Below are 20,933 nucleotides of genomic sequence, written 5' to 3' on the forward strand. Positions count from 1 at the left end.
CGCTTCGAGACTCCTTAAAGGGAGTGAAAGGCGGGATATCAAATCCAAACTCTTCTTCTTTTTCTTCTTCAATGGTGAGGGATGATGGCAGGAGTTGACCAAGAGTATCTGGAGGACCACAGCTTCCCTATCCATCCTCTACAGTGTAGATACTGTAAGCTTTCTTATGCAATGTTGGCATTATTAGTGCTAGATGCATGATCTCTGCTATCTCAAATTGTGTGTGTTTTTCTTAATCCTCCTCAGTTGCTATTCTTGGCTGGGGAGGGGGTGGCACTATGCTTGGCTTGGCAGCTCACCATGAGTTGTACACCATTTCATAGCATCTCCTTTTGGGGTAAAGAAACCATGCATCGTATCATGCAGATATTTTTTGCTGACTGGTAAAATGCTCAGAGCATGAGAATCTCAAGAGTATACATTTCCTGTCCCCAACATTATTACTATTGTTCTTGTTGCCTGACAGCAACTATCTCCTGCTATGGTTACATTTCCAATTCTATTAGAAGCCAACATCCTGCTTGTTTGTGGACATCATCATAAAATGCATTATGCACAGAGAGATGATTATGCTACAGTATAACACACGATTCATTTTTGCAAGCTTTTGCTATCAGAGGTGGGGGTGGGGGATGCAATTGCACTGCCAAGGAATAAAGACATACATCTTGCCCGCAGATTAATGGCTATATATTGAACACCAAAATTGGATGTAGACTGATGAAAGGATTGACTTGCATTTAATCACCTAGTGCCTTAGCAGCGAGCTCTTTTAGTAATTAAAGTGCTCTGTTTCCCCCTCTAAAGTGTTACACATTTCAACTCCACAACAAAAAGCCATTAAAAAAGACATCTCCCCCCCAAAAAAACCCTTCAGTGTCAAGGATCTTTTTGAATTTTTTTACTAGTAGGATCTTTTTCTCCCTTACTTCAGCATTTCTTCCATATTTGAGCCAAACAGGAAGCTTCAAATCCACTTTAAGTGATATACGGGGGAAAGCCATAACCATCTTGCCTTGCATTCAGAATGTCCAAGACCCAATCCTGCTTTGCTTTAAATTTACAAGATCCTCTTTAGGGTTCAGGAGATCCTGGACTGGGACACCAGAATGCCTCTGTAGACAACCAAAAAAACCTTTCTCAATCTGTTGCTTTCTAGTTGTTTTGGACTACAATTCCTATTGTCCATGGCTCTCTCTCTGGCTGATGGCAGTTGTAGTCTGAAAGATCTGGAGAGCATGAGTTGACTAGATCAAGGATGGAGAGCCTCAGGCTTGTGGGCCAAATTTAAACCTCTTTACCTGGCCTGCTGGACTCTTCTCATGTCACAACCTCTCTCCCCACGCAATGCCCCTCACTGGTCCTGCTTCAGAAACACCTGGAGTATTTTTGCCTGGTTAGAATCCATCCCTGAATTCTGACAATGACACTCACTAGCCTGGATGAAGGATAGAGAAGGTGTGAATCTGTGTAGAAACTATCATACCGTGCAAAGGTAAGATTTGGATTAGTTGTTCCACCTGCCACTGAAAGGAAAGTGTCCCTCAAGCTGGAAAAGTTCCCCCAGGCCTGGGCTTGACAGACCAATGATCTAACATGATATAACACAGCTTTCTTGGTTCGTAAATGCAATGGCAATTCTCTCAGGCCTTTGTGTTTTTTGCATTCTATAGATAGTTTATTTGGTCACTCTCCTAGGGCTCTGGAGGACCCAGTTCTGGTCCTGCTTGTGGTCTTCTAATGGGCGTCTTATCAGCCGCTATGAGAAGCGCTATTTTCCTGGTCCAGCCAGCTCATCTTACGTATATTATTATTCTCTGAAGTACAATATTCAAAACAAATTTAAATCAGCTCTATGATTCTATGATTGCTGGAACCTCCCACTCTTCCTCTCAGTTGCCTCTGCTTTAATTTTTTCTCCCCTCCACACTAAGCTGCCTCTCCTACCTCTTTTTATGTTTACAAATATGCACACCAAATTTGTCAATTATTTTGAGTGGCATAAGAAGAAGTTGGAGGGAATGAAGACCTGGCATAAGCAGGCAAATCAATTAATTGATCTCTGCTGAATCTGGATAATTCAGTTTCCAAGTTTATTAAAGAATGTCAGAAACTTTAAACTAATTTTGGTAGAGACTCAGCTGTCTCCACTGATTAAATCATAGGTGATGGGGGTGAATTTCAATGAGGAGAAGAAACCTTCAAATGTGCATTTCTTTCAAAAATTGCATTATATATGCTTGACCTTTAGGTCTCAGTATATCTCCACACACACACACACACACACACACACACACACACACACACACACAAACACATACAAATACTTACTTACTTACTTACTTACTTACTTACTTTACTTACTTACTTTCAAAAAGACAATATATTTTGAACATGCCACCCCTAATTTTACAGTGTATGCTTTTGATTGTTGTAAACACTGATTGAGTATGCAAATTATTTCATGCATTTTCCCCCCTGAATGTCCTCTAAACAGGACAGGGTCATAAACAAGGGGTGATTCCTATTTCAGCCTTTGAAATATTGTATTGCAGTAATTGCATAAGGCTGCAATGCTATATATACACTAGGGATGAGCTTAAATCTGTCAATTTTAGTTTTTTTGAGTTTCTCATTTTCCCCAGTCTTAAATTCAGTTCTCCACATTTCCACCTCAGTATGTGATTTTATTTCATTTAACAACTCCTTTCTGATTTTTGCAAAATTTCCTCTTATATAATGCCTTTTGTGTGTTATTTTCACTATTATTTGCATTTAAGCGCATGCTTTACCCCAGTATATGCATTTGTATACAGTCACTTTAGCACCACAAAATTCAGACAAGTCTCCTAGGAAGAGGATTCCACAGGTGAGGTGCCACTACTGAAAAGGTCCACTCATCATCTGGTGCCTTCCAGATATTTTGGACTACAATTCCCATCATCATCTGCCAGGATGGTCAATGGTCAGAGATGATGGGCGTTGTAGTCCAAAATATCTGGAGGACACCAGGCTGGCAAAGGATGATCTAATTCAACTTTTCCCATGGTCAGCCAGAAGTCCACAACTCAGGCATGAGCATGATGCCCGTGGCTTGTTTCTCTGAAGCAACTGGTAAGAAGAGGGACTTTCCCTCATAATGTGGACATCTGATTCACTTCAAAGCACCTGCGACTTTCTTATGCACGAATACATTTACAGAAATCTATTGACTCACCCTCTCTGGAAGAGATCCACATTATGGAATTTGTGCAGCTCCACAGAAAAGTCGACAGTTCCCTGGACCTCCGACATGATGTTTTCAGGTCATCACCTAAAGAGCAGGTGAGAAAGGGAGAAGTTGGTTGGAGAAGCTGGTTGAGCAGATGGGAAAAGATGGAGATGCACAGCAGAAGTTTATCAAAAGCCTATGTGGTCCCAGTGGTGATTGTGCTGGTGTTAGATCTGGAAAGCCTCTAAACCAGTGTTTCCCAAACTTGGGTCTCCAGTTGTTGCTGGACTGTGAGTCATGAAGGCCACTCCCTGCAAGGCCCTTTCCACCTGGACTAGGGTGTGAGGCCCAGACTCACCAGCCCTACTGAAGAGGCTCCAGGTGAGACCAGAGGGACACCACTATGCCTGACAACAAACCCTATTGGATTCTTTTGCCCCATCTTTTTGTGCCTGCCAAACAGCCGTGTCATGCTTATGATACTATTTTACTCTCTTATTAATTATGCCATTTTAAATGTGCATTTTATATTTGACTTCACTTAGCAATGGTGTTGTTGTTTTTAAAATGTTTAAGATTTTTTTTTGTTAACTTTGCTTGTGTTAAATATGTATTCTGTGGTTGACTTCCTTAGTAATATAATATTTTACTTTTCTGTTAATTATGTTGCTTTGACTGTATACTTTATATTTGACTTTCTTCAGATTGTTTTATTGATGTTTTATTGATGTTTTGATATACTGTAAACCGCTTTGAGATTTTTCTTAGAAATATAAAGCAGTATAGAAACTAAATTAATAATAATAATAATAATAATAATAATAATAATAATAATAATAATAATAACTCTCATCATCCCTCGCCAGCAGGGCCAGTGGTCAGGGATTATAGTCCAAAAACATATGGAGGCCCAAGTTTGGGAAACACCGCTCTAAACTATAAGTTAGACTTCCTTGCCTGACCCTGGCAGGGAAATCCCATCTCATCCAGCATACGATTTGCTGACAGCAGCCATACACCACCTCTGGAAGCTCATCAGCAGAACTTCAAGGTATCCTCTGTCTCTTGTTGCTCATCCCAGGTCCTAACACTTCAAACATTTGATTAGCAGAAAAATCACACAGCCAGTAGCATAGCATCAGTTGCTGGTGCCTGTGGCAGTGCCCAACCTTTGAATGTGACCCAGAAACTACAACTAATCCAGAATACGGCAGCTAGACTGCTGACTGGAAGCGGCTGCCGAGACCATATAACACCGGTCCTGAAAGACCTACATTGGCTCCCAGTATGTTTCCCAGCACAATTCAAAGTGTTGGCGTTGACCTTTAAAGCCCTAAACGGCCTTGGCCCAGTATACCTGAAAGAGCGTCTCCACCCCCACCGTTCTGCCTGGACACTGAAGTCCAGCGCCGAGGGCCTTCTGGCAGTTCCCTCACTGTGAGAAGTGAGGTAACAGGGAACCAGGCAGAGGGCCTTCTTGGTAGTGGCGCCCGCCCTGGGGAATGCCCTCCCATCAGATGTCAAAGAGATAAACAACTACCTGACATTTAGAAGACATCTGAAGGAAGCCCTGTTCAGGGAAGTTTTTAATGTGTGACATTTTAATGTATTTTTAATCTTTGTTGGAAGCCACCCAGAGTGGCTGGGGAAACCCAGCCAAATGGGCGGGCTGCAAATAATAAATTACTACTACTACTTAATGTGCACACCGGGGCAGGGGGTGCATGGAGGGCACAGGGGACACCAGCCCAGCCCTCACCATGGGAGCGACCCCACCCCCACAGGAGCAAAGTGGGGCTGTGCTGAGCCACCTGTTTGCCTGTGGCCCTTGGTGAGCAGAGAGGAGCATTGGGCCAGGCCAGGCCATGCTGAGGGCGCCTGGATTGTGCCCCTTCAAAAATCGTGTGCCCAGGGCCATTGCCCCCCTGGCACCCTCCACGCTGTGCCCTGCACACAGCCACCCTTGCCAGGTCCATGCCCTTTTCTGTTTCCTATGCATGAAATCCCCTACCAGAATGGTCAGTCTTGCCTCTCTTCCTACAAGTCCCTCCTCAAAGCCCACCTTTTCCAGTTTAGCTTCAAGATGGGGAACCTTAGGCCTGCGGGCCAAATGTGGTCCTACAGGGCTCTCCACCTGGTCCTTAAGTTCTCTCTCAAACCACTCTCTCGCTCCTCAGGCCAAACCCCTGGCTTAGCTTCACATCCCTCCTTAAGTGGTTTTGCCTGTCTGCGGATGTGTCCTTGAACTCTGGTGGTGCTTCTTGCTTGCTTGCTTGCTTGGATAGAAGATAGAGAAACATGTGTTGAGCCTATCCTACTACATGAAGGTAAAAATTTACATTCATCCTTCCCCTTTGGCCTCTAGCCTTGCCCTGCACTGGTATTTAGACCCTGGAAGGTTTTCCAGAATGGAATGCAGCCCCTTGTGCTAAGAAAGGTCCTCCATCATTGGTGTATCCTTTGGCCTCCCTCACTGATCCTCATTTCCAGATGTCACAGAGCTTTAAATACACACATAATGGCACCTGCCCACCTCCTTTCACGTCCCCCTACCCTGTTACCGCTCCTTCCCTATTTTAGATCCTTAGGGCAGGGACCTGCCTCTTTTTGCCTCCATAACTCTGTAAGGTGCTGTTCACAGCTGTGACACTACAGGCATTTATTTATTTAGCAAAATTTATATACTGCTTACTGGGGGGGAAAGAAAATCATTACATATGTAAAATGGTATGAAATATTCATTAAAATTACAATAAAACAGACATTAAATATAGGAGGCAGAATAAAATTTGTACAGATGTAGAAGGGGAAAAAAAGGTTAAGAAACGTTTTGTTTAGAAGAATGCATGCACACAAAAGCTTATACCCAAAACAAACTTAGTTGATCTCTAAGGTGCTACAGGAATTTTTTAAAAAAATATTTTAATTTATTTTTTTAGACAAGCTTGCATCCAAAGGTCTCAGGGCAGGTTACAGGGTTGTTGTGTTGTGGGTTTTTTGTTTTTTTTTGGTTTTTTTTTTTAAGTATTTAAAATAATAATATTGAGAGCAGGTAAGGGATAAATTTATAATTAGGATGATTTGACAAGTTTCCAGTTAATGAGAGATAGAACAATAGTATCTGAAATGACTGGCAGAATCCGAGACCAGGGAGAAGAGACGGTGGAAGAAGATTGGAAGAAATTTAAAGACTATCTACAGAAATATTGTAAAATTAATGAATGTTAGAATGATGTTGGATAGAAATTAAGTGGTTTCCAGCTGTAATGCTTTAAGAATATGGAAGAAGGGTATAAATAGGTAAAAAAATATATCTAAAATGGTGTTGGATTGGAAATAAGTGGTATTAGCAACAAAGTTAATAAGAATATGCAAAAATGAATTGATAATGGATGAAAATACTGAGTTATAAAATGTTAAGTTATAGAGATAAGATAAATGAGAGAGGGTAAGGATTTGCTGATTTGATTATTTAAATGGGAATACAAGAAGGGGAGGTGTGAGGAAGTCAAAGAAACAAGCAAATGAGTTTTAAGTTATGAAAAATAATTGTTTTTAATTTTTTCTTATTTTTTCTGTATGTTTACTTATTTTTTAATTTTTTATTATGTGTTTTTGTATATTTGTCTTTGTAAAATCTTAATAAATATTTCTTTAAAAAAAACAAAGAAAAAAAACCAATAGTATCTGGGATAGCTCAGCTGGTAGAATATGAGACTCTTAATATCAGGATTGTAGGTTTGAGCCCCATGTTGGGCAAAGGTTTCCTGCATATTGCAGTGGGTTGGACTAGATGACCCTTGCGATCCCTTCCAACTCTAAAAGCTATGATTCTATTCTCATGTTATTCTGCATTTAAGTTGCACAGTGAGTGTAGAGAGAGGCTAATTCCCCCCCCCCCATTAAAAGCTCTCCCAGGAGGATCTGTTAATTTGGTATTGTTTTATTTAAAGGTCATTCCTTCCCTTATTCCTGAGAGGGTAGCAATAAATGAATAAATAAATCTGAATTCATTACACACCAGTATAATTTTTTTTTCTGCCTTCTTGAGGATATACCTAACTGTTTTAACTGGTTGTACGTTTGTATTTGTGCATTCAGTAATATCAGTCCGTGGCAGTAATTCATTTAATTTAAAGTTACCTATTAAAATCAGCCTAGAGGCAAACCAGGGTCCTGTGAATGTGAGGGCAAAAAGTCAGGTCTGATCCTAAACATATTGTTGCAAGCAATTGCAAGAGTCCTTTAGTCCATACCCTCCAATGCAGGAATCACAGCTAATTCCTGGTGCCAGAATGTCAAAGGGGTTGGTGTCTGCCTTCTTCCAAAGGGAGGCCATCCCACCTTTGTGGTGCCAACACATAGAAGGCCTAGCTACCTAGAAAAGTAAAGTTCTAAAATGCAAACTTTAAAAATGCAAAGTTCTTTGGTAATAATAATGATGATGAGCCATCAATGCAGATGTAACGGTTTTCATTTGCCAAAGCTGATAAATTCTGTCTAAAAATGGGCTTTATGGCCAGGAAAAGCCTGCTGAAGATGGATCAGATCACCTGATTGAATATTGAATGCGTCTCCTTCACATATTGTGCAGCTTTGCATTTCATGGGCATGGGGTGAGCAAATGGAAAACTCACCGGCCTTGTGCAAAGGTTTAGCTGAGTGGTGAACTGATCCACCTAAGCTATATTTTACATGGTGAATCTGCGACTCACCTGGTGTGGCCTTGTGGTCCCCTGTGCATCTGACCTATGCTTGAAGACCCATGCTTTAAAATAGAATTGTAGAGTTGGAAGGGACCCCAAGAGTATCTAGTCCAACCCTCTGCCATGCAAGAACCACAGCTCAAGAATACCTGACCTTTGTTTGAAAGCCTCTAATGATAAGTATTGGGGACGCGGGAGGCACTGTGGGTTAAACCACAGAGCCTAGGACTTGCCGATCAGAAGGTTGGCGGTTCGAATCCCCGCAATGGGGTGAGCTCCTGTTGCTCAGTCCCAGCTCCTGCCAACCTAGCAGTTTGAAAGCACGTCAAAGTGCAAGTAGATAATAGGTACCACTCCAGTGGGAAGGTAAACGGTGTTTCTGTGTGCTGCTCTGGTTTGCCAGAAGCGGCTTGGTCATGCTGGCCACATGACCCGGAAGCTGTACGCCAGCTCCCTCGGCCAATAAAGCGAGATGAGCGTCGCAACCCCAGAGTCGGCCATGACTGGACCTAATCGTCAGGGGTCCCTTTACCTTTACCTAATGATAAGTATTAAACCCCTAAAAATCACACCAAAAGGGATAGATACATGGTAGATGCCCTGTGTGTGTGGTTTGGCCCAGTCACCAAGCATTAGTGAGATCAAATGTGCAAGCCTTGCAAATTCCACCAACACATGACAAGAACCAGAGAACGAAACGAGAAACACACAGTATCATTTGCATTAAGAACACCACCATACATTACAAGCGACAAAGAGCAAACCTGTTTACTGACCTGACTGCTGCTCAATCTTCCCAGTGTTATTCTTCAGCAAAAAATATAACTCAGCCTCACTATTTTGGTTACACTTGCCTGCTTCTGTTACCAAATCCTTTCCCAAATCATCATCATCATCATCAGGGGCAATGCCGCAGCAAAACAAAACACCCCATGGAACGAGACCATGGCTCAAAAACAGGAGAGCGAGAGAAAGAATTTGCTGTCTCGCTTAGAAAATACACAAGGCTTCATAATATATTTGTCAGGCACTGTGTTGCATTAGGTTTCCAGCTATGAAGCTGGGATTTGTTTGCCGGTGGAAAAATAATAATAGAACCTTTAGAAAGAGAGAAGAAAAGCCGTCCCCCTCTCCGTTCTGCTTATGAAATATTGTCCCACAGAACGGAATATTTCTCACTCTTTCTCCCTCGCTCTCCCGCTAGCACAAAAATCAATGAAGTCAGATTCGGAGAGGACCAAAATAATGATATGCTGCTTCAGAAATAAAGGGCAACTGTGAGTCATGAGCAAAGACATGCTCGCTTACAATAAAGTGTTTGAAAAAGTGAGCTGAGCAGAGAGATAAGGCATGTTATTTATTTATTTCGTACACACACACGCAGTTCTCAAGCATGAACTTCCACAGCCCAGCAGCTTGGGCTTTTCCCTTTCTGGAAGTTATTTGTGGCTCATAGGTAAAGGTAAAGGGACCCCTGACAATTAAGTCCAGTCGCAAATGACTCTGGGGTTGTGGCATTCATCTCGCTTTACTGGACGAGGGGGCCAGCATCTGTCCGCTTCTGCAGACAGTTTTCCCGGGTCATGTCGCCAGCATGACTAAGCCGCTTCTGGCAAATCCAGAGCAGTGCACAGAAACGACGTTTACCTTCTCGCCGGAGCAGTACCTATTTATCTACTTGCACTGCATGCTTTCGAACTGATAGGTTTGCAGGAGCTGGGACAGAGCAACGGGAGCTCACCCTGTCACAGGGATTCGAACTGCCAACCTTTCGATCTACAAGCCCAAGCAGCACGGTGGTTTAACCCACAGTGCCACCCATGTCCCTTGTGGCTCATAGCTGCTGATAAATCCAAAGTAGAATATCCACGGTCAATGGCAATATACCATCAGATGCTAAATATTGGAGGGAATGGGCTGCTGCATTTTTGCACCGCTCCAGCATTTCCCCAGTGAAAACAGGGATGTCATGTTCAATAATAATAATAATAAAATAATAATAATAATAATACGCCACCCATCTGACTGGGTTGCTCCAGTCACTCTGGGCAGCTTCCGGCATATATAAAAACATAATAAAACATTAAACATTAAAAAAGCTTCCCTATACAGGGCTTCCTTCAGATGTCTTCTAAAGGTTGCATAGTTAGTTACCTCCTTGGCCCGGGGGTCACATGACTCCATACCCTCCAACATTTTTCTGATGAAAATAGGGACAACCTAAGGGGTGCGGCTGATGCTGTGGTCTAAACCACTGAGCCTTGGGGTTGCTGATCAAAAGGTCATCAGTTCAAATCCCCACAACGAGGTGTGCTCTCATTGCTCAGTCCCAGCTCCTGCCAACCTAGCAGTTCAAAAGCACGTCAAAGCGCAAGTAGATAAATAGGTACCGCTCTGGCAGGAAGGTAAACAGCATTTCCATGCACTGCTCTGGTTCTCCAGAAGCAGCTTAGTCATGCTGGCCACATGAACCGGAAGCTGTACGCTGGCTCCCTCGGCCAATAAAGCAAGACTAGCGCCACAACCCCCTTCATGGATCACTGCCTTGCCGTGGCGAAGGGGCTTGAAGAACTCAGAGAAGCTATGAACTATGCCGAGCAGGGCACCCAAGATGAACAGGTCATAGTGGAGAGTTTTGACCAAACGTGATCCACCTGGAGGAGGAACCGGCAAGCCACTCCAGAGTATCCCTGCCAAGAAAACTCCATGGACAAAGACAACAGGCATATAAAAGTTATGACGCTGGAAGATGAGCCCCTCAGGTCGGAAGGCATCCAACATGCTACTGGGGAAGAGCGGAGGACAAGTACAAGTAGATCCAGAGCTGATGAAGCGGCTGGGCTAAAGCCGAAAGGACGTTCAGTTGCGGATATGCCTGGAAGCGAAAGGAAAGTCCAATGCTGTAAAGAAAAATATTGCATAGGAACCTGGAATGTAAGAACCATGAACCTGGGTAAGTTGGATGTGGTCAAAAATGAGATGGCAAGAATAAATATTGACATCCTCGGCATCAGTGAACTAAAATGGACAGGAATGGGCGAATTCGGTTCGGATGACCATCATATCTACTACTGTGGGCAAGAAACCCGGAAAAGAAATGGAGTGGCCTTCATAGTCAACAAAAGAGTGGCGAAAGCTGTACTGGGATGCAATCTCAAAAATGATAGAATGATCTCGATACGAATCCAAGGCAGACCTTTTAACATAACAGTAATCCAAGTTTATGCACCAACTACTGGTGCTGAAGAAACTGAAATTGACCAATTCTATGAAGACTTACAACACCTTATAGAAGCGACACCAAAGAAGGATGTTCTTCTCATTATAGGGGATTGGAATGCTAAAGTAGGGAATCAAGAGATAAAAGGAACAACGGGCAAGTTTGGCCTTGGAGAGCAAAATGAAGCAGGGCAAAGGCTAATAGAGTTCTGTCAAGAGAACAAGCTGGTCATCACAAACACACTTTTCCAACAACACAAGAGACGACTCTACACGTGGACATCACCAGATGGGCAGCATCGAAATCAGATTGATTATATTCTCTGCAGCCAAAGATGGAGAAGCTCAATACAGTCAGCAAAAACAAGACCTGGAGCTGACTGTGGCTCGGATCATCAGCTTCTTATAGCAAAATTCAAGCTTAAACTGAAGAAAGTAGGAAAAACCACTGGGCCGGTAAGATACAATCTAAATCAAATCCCTTATGAATACACAGTGGAAGTGAGGAACAGGTTTAAGGATTTAGATTTGCTAGACAGAGTGCCTGAAGAACTATGGATGGAGGCTCGCAACATTATACAGGAGGCAGCAACGAAAACCATCCCAATGAAAAGGAAATGCAAGAAAGCAAAGTGGCTGTCCAATGAGGCCTTACAAATAGCGGGGGTGAGAAGGCAAGCAAAATGTGAGGGAGATAGAGAAAGATACAGGAAATTGAATGCAGATTTCCAAAAAATAGCAAGGAGAGACAAGAAGGCCTTCTTAAACGAGCAATGCAAAGAAATAGAGGAAAACAACAGAATGGGAAGAACCAGAGATCTGTTCAAGAAAATTGGAGATATGAAAGGAACATTTCGTTCAAAGATTGCCATAATAAAGGACAAAAGTGGTAAGGACCTAACAGAAGCAGAAGACATCAAGAAGAGGTGGCAAGAATACACAGAGGAATTATACCAGAAAGAAATGGATGCCTCGTACACCCCAGGTAGTGGGGTTGCTGACCTTGAGCCAGACATCCTGGAGAGTGAAGTCAAATGGGCCTTAGAAAGCACTGCAAATAACAAGGCCAGTGGAAGTGATGGTATTCCAGCTGAACTATTTAAAATTTTAAAAGATGATGCTGTTAAGGTGCTACACTCAATATGCCAGCAAGTTTGGAAAACTCAGCAGTGGCCAGAGGATTGGAGAAGATCAGTCTACATCCCAATCCCAAAGAAGGGCAGTGCTAAAGAATGCTCCAACTACCGCACAATTGCACTCATTTCACACGCTAGCAAGGTTATGCTTAAAATTCTACAAGGAAGGCTCAAGCAGTATGTGGACCGAGAACTCCCAGAAGTGCAAGCTGGATTTAGAAGAGGCAGAGGAACCAGAGACCAAATTGCAAACATGCGCTGGATTATGGAGAAAGCCAGAGAGTTCCAGAAAGACATCTACTTCTGCTTCATTGACTATGCAAAAGCCTTTGACTGTGTTGACCACAGCAAACTATGGCAAGTTCTTAAAGAACTATGGCAAGTTCTTAAAGAGTGCCTGATCACCTCATCTGTCTCCTGAGAAATCTCTATGTGGGACAAGAAGCTACAGTTAGAACTGGATATGGAACAACTGATTGGTTCAAAATTGGGAAAGGAGTACGACAAGGCTGTATATTGTCTCCCTGGTTATTTAACTTATATGCAGAATTCATCATGCGAAAGGCTGGGCTGGATGAATCCCTAGCCGGAATTAAGATTGCTGGAAGAAATATCAACAACTTCAGATATGCAGATGACACAACCTTGATGGCAGAAAGTGAGGAGGAATTAAAGAACCTTTTATTGAGGGTAAAAGAGGAGAGCGCAAAATATGGTCTGAAGCTCAACATCAAAAAAACGAAGATCATGGCCACTGGTCCCATCACCTCCTGGCAAATAGAAGGAGAAGAAATGGAGGCAGTGAGAGATTTTACTTTCTTGGGTTCCATGATCACTGCAGATGGTGACAGCAGCCACGAAATTAAGAGACGCCTGCTTCTTGGGAGGAAAGCAATGACCAACCTAGACAGCATCTTAAAAAGTAGAGACATCACCTTGCCAACAAAGGTCTGTATAGTAAAAGCTATGGTTTTCCCAGTAGTGATGTATGGAAGTGAGAGCTGGACCATAAAGAAGGCTGATCGTCGAAGAATTGATGCTTTTGAATTATGGTGCTGGAGGAGACTCTTGAGAGTCCCATGGACTGCAAGAAGATCAAACCTATCCATTCTGAAGGAAATCAGCCCTGAGTGCTCACTGGAAGGACAGATCGTGAAGCTGAGGCTCCAATACTTTGGCCACCTCATGAGAAGAGAAGACTCCCTGGAAAAGACCCTGATGTTGGGAAAGATGGAGGGCACAAGGAGAAGGGGACGACAGAGGACGAGATGGTTGGATAGTGTCTTCGAAGCTACAAACATGAGTCTGACTAAACTGCGGGAGGCAGTGGAAGACAGAAGTGCCTGGCGTGCTCTGGTCCATGGGGTCACGAAGAGTCGGACACGACTAAACGACTAAACAACAACAGCGCCACAACCCCAGAGTCGGCCACAACTGGACCTAATGGTCAGAGGTCCCTTTACCTAAAGGGACCCTTGACAGTTAAGTCCAGTTGGAAACGACTCTGGGGTTGCGGTGCTCATCTCGCTTTACATGCCTTGGGAGCCGATGTTTGTCCGCTCCGCAGACAGTTTTTCCAGGTCATGTGGCCAGCATGACTAAGCCGCTTCTGGCGCAATGGAACACCGACACTCACCCCATCGCGGGGATTTGAACCGCCAACCTTCTGATCGGCAAGTCCTAGGCTCTGTGGTTTAACCCACAGCGCCACCCGTGTCCCTAAGGGTCCCTTTACCTTTACCTTTAAGGAAAAGCAAGACATTCCAGGATCAATTCAGAAACTGGGACGGCTTCTGTAAATCTGGGACTGTCACTGGGAAATGGGGACACCTGGAGGGTCTGGTATCTGCACCCAATGAAGTCACCGTATTCTGCATAATGGTCGAGCTGGTCCAGACCTGCAGCTCCATGGCAGAGGAAAGATGGAGCATGAAAGTGTATAAAAAATCCAATAAACAACCTTTACATGTTGCCTTTTGCAAGCTAACTGGCCTCTGATTTGGGTCTCGCCCTGCCAAGACCAGAATCCAATTTTCATTGAAAGAAACGCAAAGCCACAGCTGGATGTAAGCAATTTACCACTTTTATTGCTCATAAGATGCTGTGGAACCTGGCTGATCCCTGTGCCGGTGGCTTATTTTTAGCCCAAGCAATCACCGAGGTTAGCAAACATTTATTTCATCCTATTGTTGAGCTGCTCATTTTCTGTTCTCCATCGTAAGAAGGCAAGGCCTGCATGACATGAGTAATTTCTTTAACTCCCAGCTATGATTAATGTTTCCCCAGGTTCCAGAATACTGCAAGGCTTGCCACAGCTGAAAGATCTTGAATAGGGAGATCAAAAATGCTAAGGGCTTTAGACAATTCCTCTTTCCCCAGTTTGGGCACTGTTGGCGGTGTAGATGGTGAACTGCCACCAAAGAGATCCTAGGTTCTTGTGGATAGTGGCAGAGTTCCTGACCAGCCAAAACTATACTGTGCTTCTGTCATGACACCAAGCCGGGAGGGGTAGCTAATGCCACAGAAGACAGAATCAGAATTCAAAATGACCTTAACCTAACAAAATGAATTTCAACAGGGACAAATGTAAGGTTCTGCACTTAGGCAGGAAGAACCAGATGCACTAATATAGGATGGGGGGCACCTGGCTTACTAGTAGTACATGTGAAAAGGATCTAGGGATCTTGGTGGACCACAAGCTTTACATGAGTCAACAGTGTGATGAAGCAGCAAAACAAGCTAATGCTGTTCTAGGCTGCATCAACACAAGTATAGTGTCCAGATCAAGGGAAGCAATGGTACCACTCTTTTCTGCCTTGGTGAGACTACATCTGGAATACTGTGTCCAATTCTGGGAACCTCAGTTTAAGAAGGATATTGACAAGCTGGGATGTGCACAGAGGAGGGCAACAAAGATGATCAAGGACTGGAAACTAAGTCTTAAGAGATGTGCTTGAAGGAGCTGTGTATGTTTAGCCTGGGAAAGAGGAGACTGAGAGGAGATATGATAGCTATCTTAAGGGCTGTCACATGGAAGAGGGAACATACTTGGTTTCTCCTGCTCTGGAGGGTAGAACTAGAACCAATGGCTCTAAGATTCTATATCAACACAAGAGGGAACTCCTTGTAAGATCCTTCTCTGATATTGCTGAAGGTGATCTATTCAGTACAGTAACACTTCTACTAATGAGGATGCAGTCCACACTCTTATTTATTTAGTACATTTATATACCACCTTTTGGGACGCGGGTGGCGCTGTGGGTTAAACCACAGAGCCTAGGACTTGCCGATCAGAAGGTCGGCGGTTCGAATCCCAGCAACGGGGTGAGCTCCCGTTGCTCAGTCCCTGCTCCTGCCAACCTAGCAGTTCGAAAGCACATCAAAGTGCAAATAGATAAATAGGTACCACTCCGGCAGGAAGGTAAACGGCTTTTCCATGCGCTGCTCTGGTTCATCAGAAGCGGCTTAGTCATGCTGGCCACATGACCCGGAAGCTGTACGCCGGCTCCCTCGGCCAATAAAGCGAGATGAGTGCCGCAACCCCAGAGTCGGTCACGACTGGACCTAATGGTCAGGGGTCCCTTTACCTTTACCTTTATACCACCTTTTATTTTCTCAAGGAGCTCAAGGTGGTGTACATGGTTCTACCCCCCTCCCCGTTTCATCCTCACAGCAACCCTGTGAGGTAGGCTAGGCTGACAGATGGCGACTGGCGCAAGGTCACCCAATGAGCTTCAAGGCTGAGTGGGGATTCAAACCCCGGTCTCCAAGGTCATGATGGTCCAATGCTCCAACCATTATGCCATGTGTGGGTAGGGACTGTCTTGTTTTGATTATCTGCAAGTTGCTCTGGCAGCCTTTATGGCTGAAAATTGAGGTACAAATGCTCTAAATTACAAACAACCAAACAAGAACAGAGCAGGAAGAGCAAACAGTCAATTGCACATTGTAAATTTCCGGGGGGATATTTACAGAGGCCTTTTACAGGTGGCATAGGAAGCAGAGACAGACAAACTTTCACCCACTGTTTCTTTCTGTAGCTGTTTCTTTCTATATCCTATCCCGTTTCCCCTAATATAGTCCATTTTTAAATGTTATTTTCATGAGTATATGCATTCCTATATACACTTTATTCTAATATATGCATTTCTTGGTATGCATTATTTGTCTGCAGTACTGCATCGCAAAATTCATTTCGAAGGATGGCTGTGTTCCTGTTCTCATACCGTTTTGGAAATTGCAAACCAGGTAGGTGCGCCTTTATGGGCAAAATGAAATCGACTTCTCCCCCATCCCTGGAGCTGGTAATAATAGCTGCAGTCCCAACAGCAGTCAACCTCCCTTTCCCCTTCGTTAAATTTTGCAGTTTCCCCTGCTTCACCAAGACAGGTAGCAAAACATTATTTCGGCATGTTTCATTTTATCTGCTGCGCCATCTGTTTGTGGGGGGGAAGGAGTTAGGAATAGTTTCAGGTAAAAGCACACTGGGGACTTGGTTATGGAGAAAATGAAATTGTGTTAACTGGAACAGGTCCCAGGCTCTAGAGCTGGAATGTGCTGTGGTTAAATGCACCAGGGTCTCTCTTCATTTCCATAGTGCAGTGTTTAGGAGGCATAGGACAGGTGAGTTATCATGTGCTCTCTAGGGCTATATTCACATGGCATTTATTCAATTCCACTGGCATCTCCCTAACTGTTAATTTCCACATTATATTTGAGCTCTCACACAACGTAAACACCACTTCCGAAACTATAGTGGAACATAATGCATATTAAGCACTCATTTCTGTATTATTTGCAAAGATCTATTTTCTGGAAGCAAATAACATGGAAATGAGCACTAAACTTGTGCTATAAAGGTAAAAGGTAAAAGACCTATAAAGGTAAAAGACAGTTAAGGCCAATCAAAGGCAACTATGGGGTTGCGGCGCACATCTTGCTTCAGTCCGAGGGAGCTGACGTTTGTCCGAAACAGCTTTCCGGGTCATGTGGCCAGCAGGACTAGACCACTTTTGGCACAATAGAACACCGTGACGGAAATCAGAGCGCACGGAAATGCCGTTTACCTTCCCGCCACAGCGGTACCTATTTATCTACTTGCACTGGCGTGCTTTCGAATTGCTAGGTTGGCAGGAGCTGGGACAGAGCAATGGGAGCTCACCCTGTCGCGGGGATTCAAACCACCAACCTTCTGATCGGCAAGCCCAAGAGGCTCAGTGGTTTAGACCACAGCGCCACCTGCAATGTAGAGCTGGAAGGCACCCCACAGTAATCTAGTCCAACCTCCTGCAATGCAGCGACCACAGCTAAAGAATCTCTGGCAGATGGATTTTAAACCTTTGTTTAAAATTCTCCAATGAAGTTCCAGAAGTTGCTTTGACATCACACGGAAGCTCAAATATAATGTGGAATTTAATAGTTGGAAAAAAGTCATGAAAACAGACTAAACTAAAATCAAACTTATGGAATATGCAGAAATGGCGAAACTCATGGGAAGACTCAGAGACAATGACAATAAAGACTTTTTTAAAGACTGGGAACTGTACATGCTGTATTTACAGAAATACTGGAAAGAAATGGACTCACTAGCAGGGTTCGAGTAAACACTTACAACTAAGAAAACAAGTGTAAAGGTTAAGAGATAATAATATGGAAATTAATGAAATGTAAGATGCAATTTGAAGAAAATCTGGTTTAAGAATGATATGAATATAAAAGCATTTAGCTAAAAGATGAAAAGTAAGATAGAAAAATTAAGCAGAAGTAGCAAATTGTTAGGGATGTGGGTGGCGCTGTGGGTTAAACCACAGAGCCTAGGACTTGCCGATCAGAAGGTTGGTGGTTTGAATCCCCACAATGGGGTGAGCTCTCGTTGCTCGGTCCCTGCTCCTGCCAACCTAGCAGTTCGAAAGCACGTCAAAGTGCAAGTAGATAAATAGGTACCATTCTGGTGGGAAGGTAAACGGCTTTTCCATGCGCTGCTCTGGTTCGCCAGAAGCGGCTTAGTCATGCTGGCCACATGACCTGGAAGCTGTACGCCAGTTCCCTCAGCCAATAAAGCGAGATGAGCGCCGCAACCCCAGAGTCGGCTACAACTGGACCTAATGGTCAGGGGTCCCTTTACCTTTACCTAGCAAATTGTTAAGGAACCAGAAGGGTAAGTTGAGGGAAGTCATGGGGTGGGGTGGGGGAGTTTTGTTTTGTTTTTTAAAAATATGATAAATGTGTTGAAGATTAAATTGTAAAATCAAATAAAAAAATTATAAAGAAAACAGACTAAACTTCTCCGTGAATGCTAGGTGTTTTGGAGCTCTAACCAGAAGTGTGGAGTCACAAATAGACAGAAGCTTTGCATGACATAACGAAAGGACAGGAAGGGAAGGAGAAGTGAACCCAAGTCATTTAGCAAAGCAGGGGAGGCTCCAAACTTGAAAGTGAATTGACCGCTACAAACAGCAGCACATTCCAACCTCCCAGCTGTAAGCACAAATGAAATGTTTCCCATGTAAGCAATCAATTTGCTTCGTGCGCCACATCGGTAGACTGAAACAAACACGGACACCAGCAACCCTGGGAGGGAGGGATTTCCACAAGAATATCTATTTGCAGCAAAGCACAAAACCCATCATGAGGAACAGCATCTCTCTTGTGGTGCCAGAAGTGACTCGAGCTTATCGAGATAACAGCATTTTCTTATACATGGGCAAGTCAGATGCCCCCTGCATTGGACTAGATGAACCTTGGGTCCCTTCTATGATTCTATGAAAATACAAAGAATGGGATTAGAATTTGTTTCTAATGCACTTTTTGAAAGAAGTGCCAGCACCAAGGGTTGGCAACATTAAGCACCTGTTGAGGACTGAATCCTCAGGGACCAGGACTAATCTCTGTGGAGCCTCCTTACTCTCCTGCTCCTCTCCTCTGAGAGCCAGTGTGGTGTAGTGGTTAAGAGCGGTAGACTCGTAATCTGGTGAACCGGGTTTGCTTCCCCGCTCCTCCACATGCAGCTGCTGGGTGACCTTGGGCTAGTCACACTTCTTGAAGTCTCAGCCCCACTCACCTAGCAGAGTGTTTGTTGTGGGGGAGGAAGGGAAAGGAGAATGTTAGCTGCTTTGAGACTCCTTCAGGTAGCGATAAGGCGGGATATCAAATCCAAACTCTTCTTCTTCTCTTCCTTGTGACTGCTACCTGTGCAACCATCCTCTCCAAGTGAGCGGCCAGGCAGAGGAGCAAGGAGAAAGAGCAGGAACATGCTCTGCACACCCTGTCTCTATATGGACGTAAGAAGAACCCTTCTGGATCTAGGAGAAGTCCCAATTAGTCCAAAATACTGTTCTCAGAGTGCTCAGTCAGATGCCTGTGGGATTCCTAGTGAATAGCATATAGTTGCATCAAAGTAGGATTCTCAGCACCTAAATATAGAAGCCTGTTGCCTCCGGCAGTAAAACAGAGGTATCATGGCTAGTAGCTGCTCATTTTGCTGAACACCTGAGCTCCAATTTCAGTTGGGCACTGCCTGCAGAACATTTGGGAGCCTTAGAGAAGGGGCACATTCAGTCAGATCTCCTTCTCTGAATGTGCCTTCCCCACTCTGTATGCGAGAGATCTGGAGAATCCTGTGGTCCCTGGAACAACTTCCCAGGCAATGTAGGACTGCAGCCTTAGACTTGCACTATCAGAAGTAATGCATAAATTGAAATGCAACCATCTTTCAGAATTCCCACTTCTCCATATGTTGCAATGCAATTCTCCAGCTGAATATTGTATACAAAGATGCATATCCCAGGCATTAAAAATTTGTATATTACTGAAAATAGCATATTAGAAGAAATCACTTTGCAAAAGATTTTGGGCATGTTAGGCAAATTGAATAAGAAATTAGGAGAAATCCACACTAGAATGCTGGTGAATTTTCTTCTGGAAAATCACAAAATAATAATAATCACAAATGGGTGCGTAAATGTGGAGAATATAACTTTGGATTGGACAAATGAGAGATTGAGAGAAACAGATACTGACGGGTTCACCCATCCTCATACAGGACATCATAATTCAGAGGAAGATACAAGAGTATGGAGGACACATCAAGGAAGAAAACTGCTTTCAGCCTCTCATGCGTCATGTCTGACCACCTTGTAGAATATTCACAATAAACACACGAGACGTAACTGGCTGTGTTCTTAGATAAATAAGGTATACTATTCATTGTATCCAATTGTAAATTTCAACAGAAGTAACTCATAAAGTTCAACAAGCGAACAAAGCAGAAGACCCAGTGGATCAGATCATTCTCTAGTCAGTTCATGCATAAGGTCAATCCATGTAATGGTGTCTATTCCACCTGTCTGTTCATAAAGTCCAAACATTCCACATGAAAAGTTGTTACAGTTCCACAAAATCCTTTCACAGAGTCTAGACAAGGATTTCATGTGGATTGTTTGGACTTATTGAGGATGCTTTATGTGACCATAGGTTTGTTTGTTGTTGTCATCTTGTAGGCATGGGGAACCTGTGGCCCTTCAACTATTTCCCATCAGTTCCAGCCAGTATGACCAATAATCCGGAATACTGGGAGTCTGTCTGGAGGGTCTGCCAGTTGTGAACTGCCCTGTGGTCTTCAGAAGAAGGGCAGTCTACAAATTTAATAAGCAACAACAACAA

At 43.6% G+C, this 20,933-nt stretch overlaps 1 protein-coding gene and 1 long non-coding RNA gene across 2 annotated transcripts in view; one reads left to right on the forward strand and one right to left on the reverse strand.

The window, feature by feature from the left end:
* FAM135B (family with sequence similarity 135 member B) overlaps positions 1 to 20,933 on the reverse strand; it is a 143,020-nt gene that overhangs the window by 79,351 nt on the left and 42,736 nt on the right. Inside the window, exon 2 of the mRNA XM_083621833.1 lies at positions 3,218 to 3,313. Coding sequence (XP_083477959.1) covers positions 3,218 to 3,294 — 77 coding nt within the window. The 5' untranslated portion in view covers positions 3,295 to 3,313. The remainder of the gene's footprint in view (positions 1 to 3,217; positions 3,314 to 20,933) is intronic.
* On the forward strand, positions 60 to 19,060 carry LOC310766281. The gene is made up of 4 exons (XR_014550009.1): positions 60 to 154; positions 3,202 to 3,324; positions 16,447 to 16,520; positions 18,572 to 19,060. It is a non-coding gene; the product is annotated as an uncharacterized lncRNA (long non-coding RNA).

The sequence above is a fragment of the Podarcis filfolensis genome (genome assembly GCF_964270895.1).
Source record: "Podarcis filfolensis genome assembly, chromosome: 7".
Classification (NCBI taxonomy): Eukaryota; Metazoa; Chordata; class Lepidosauria; order Squamata; family Lacertidae; genus Podarcis; species Podarcis filfolensis.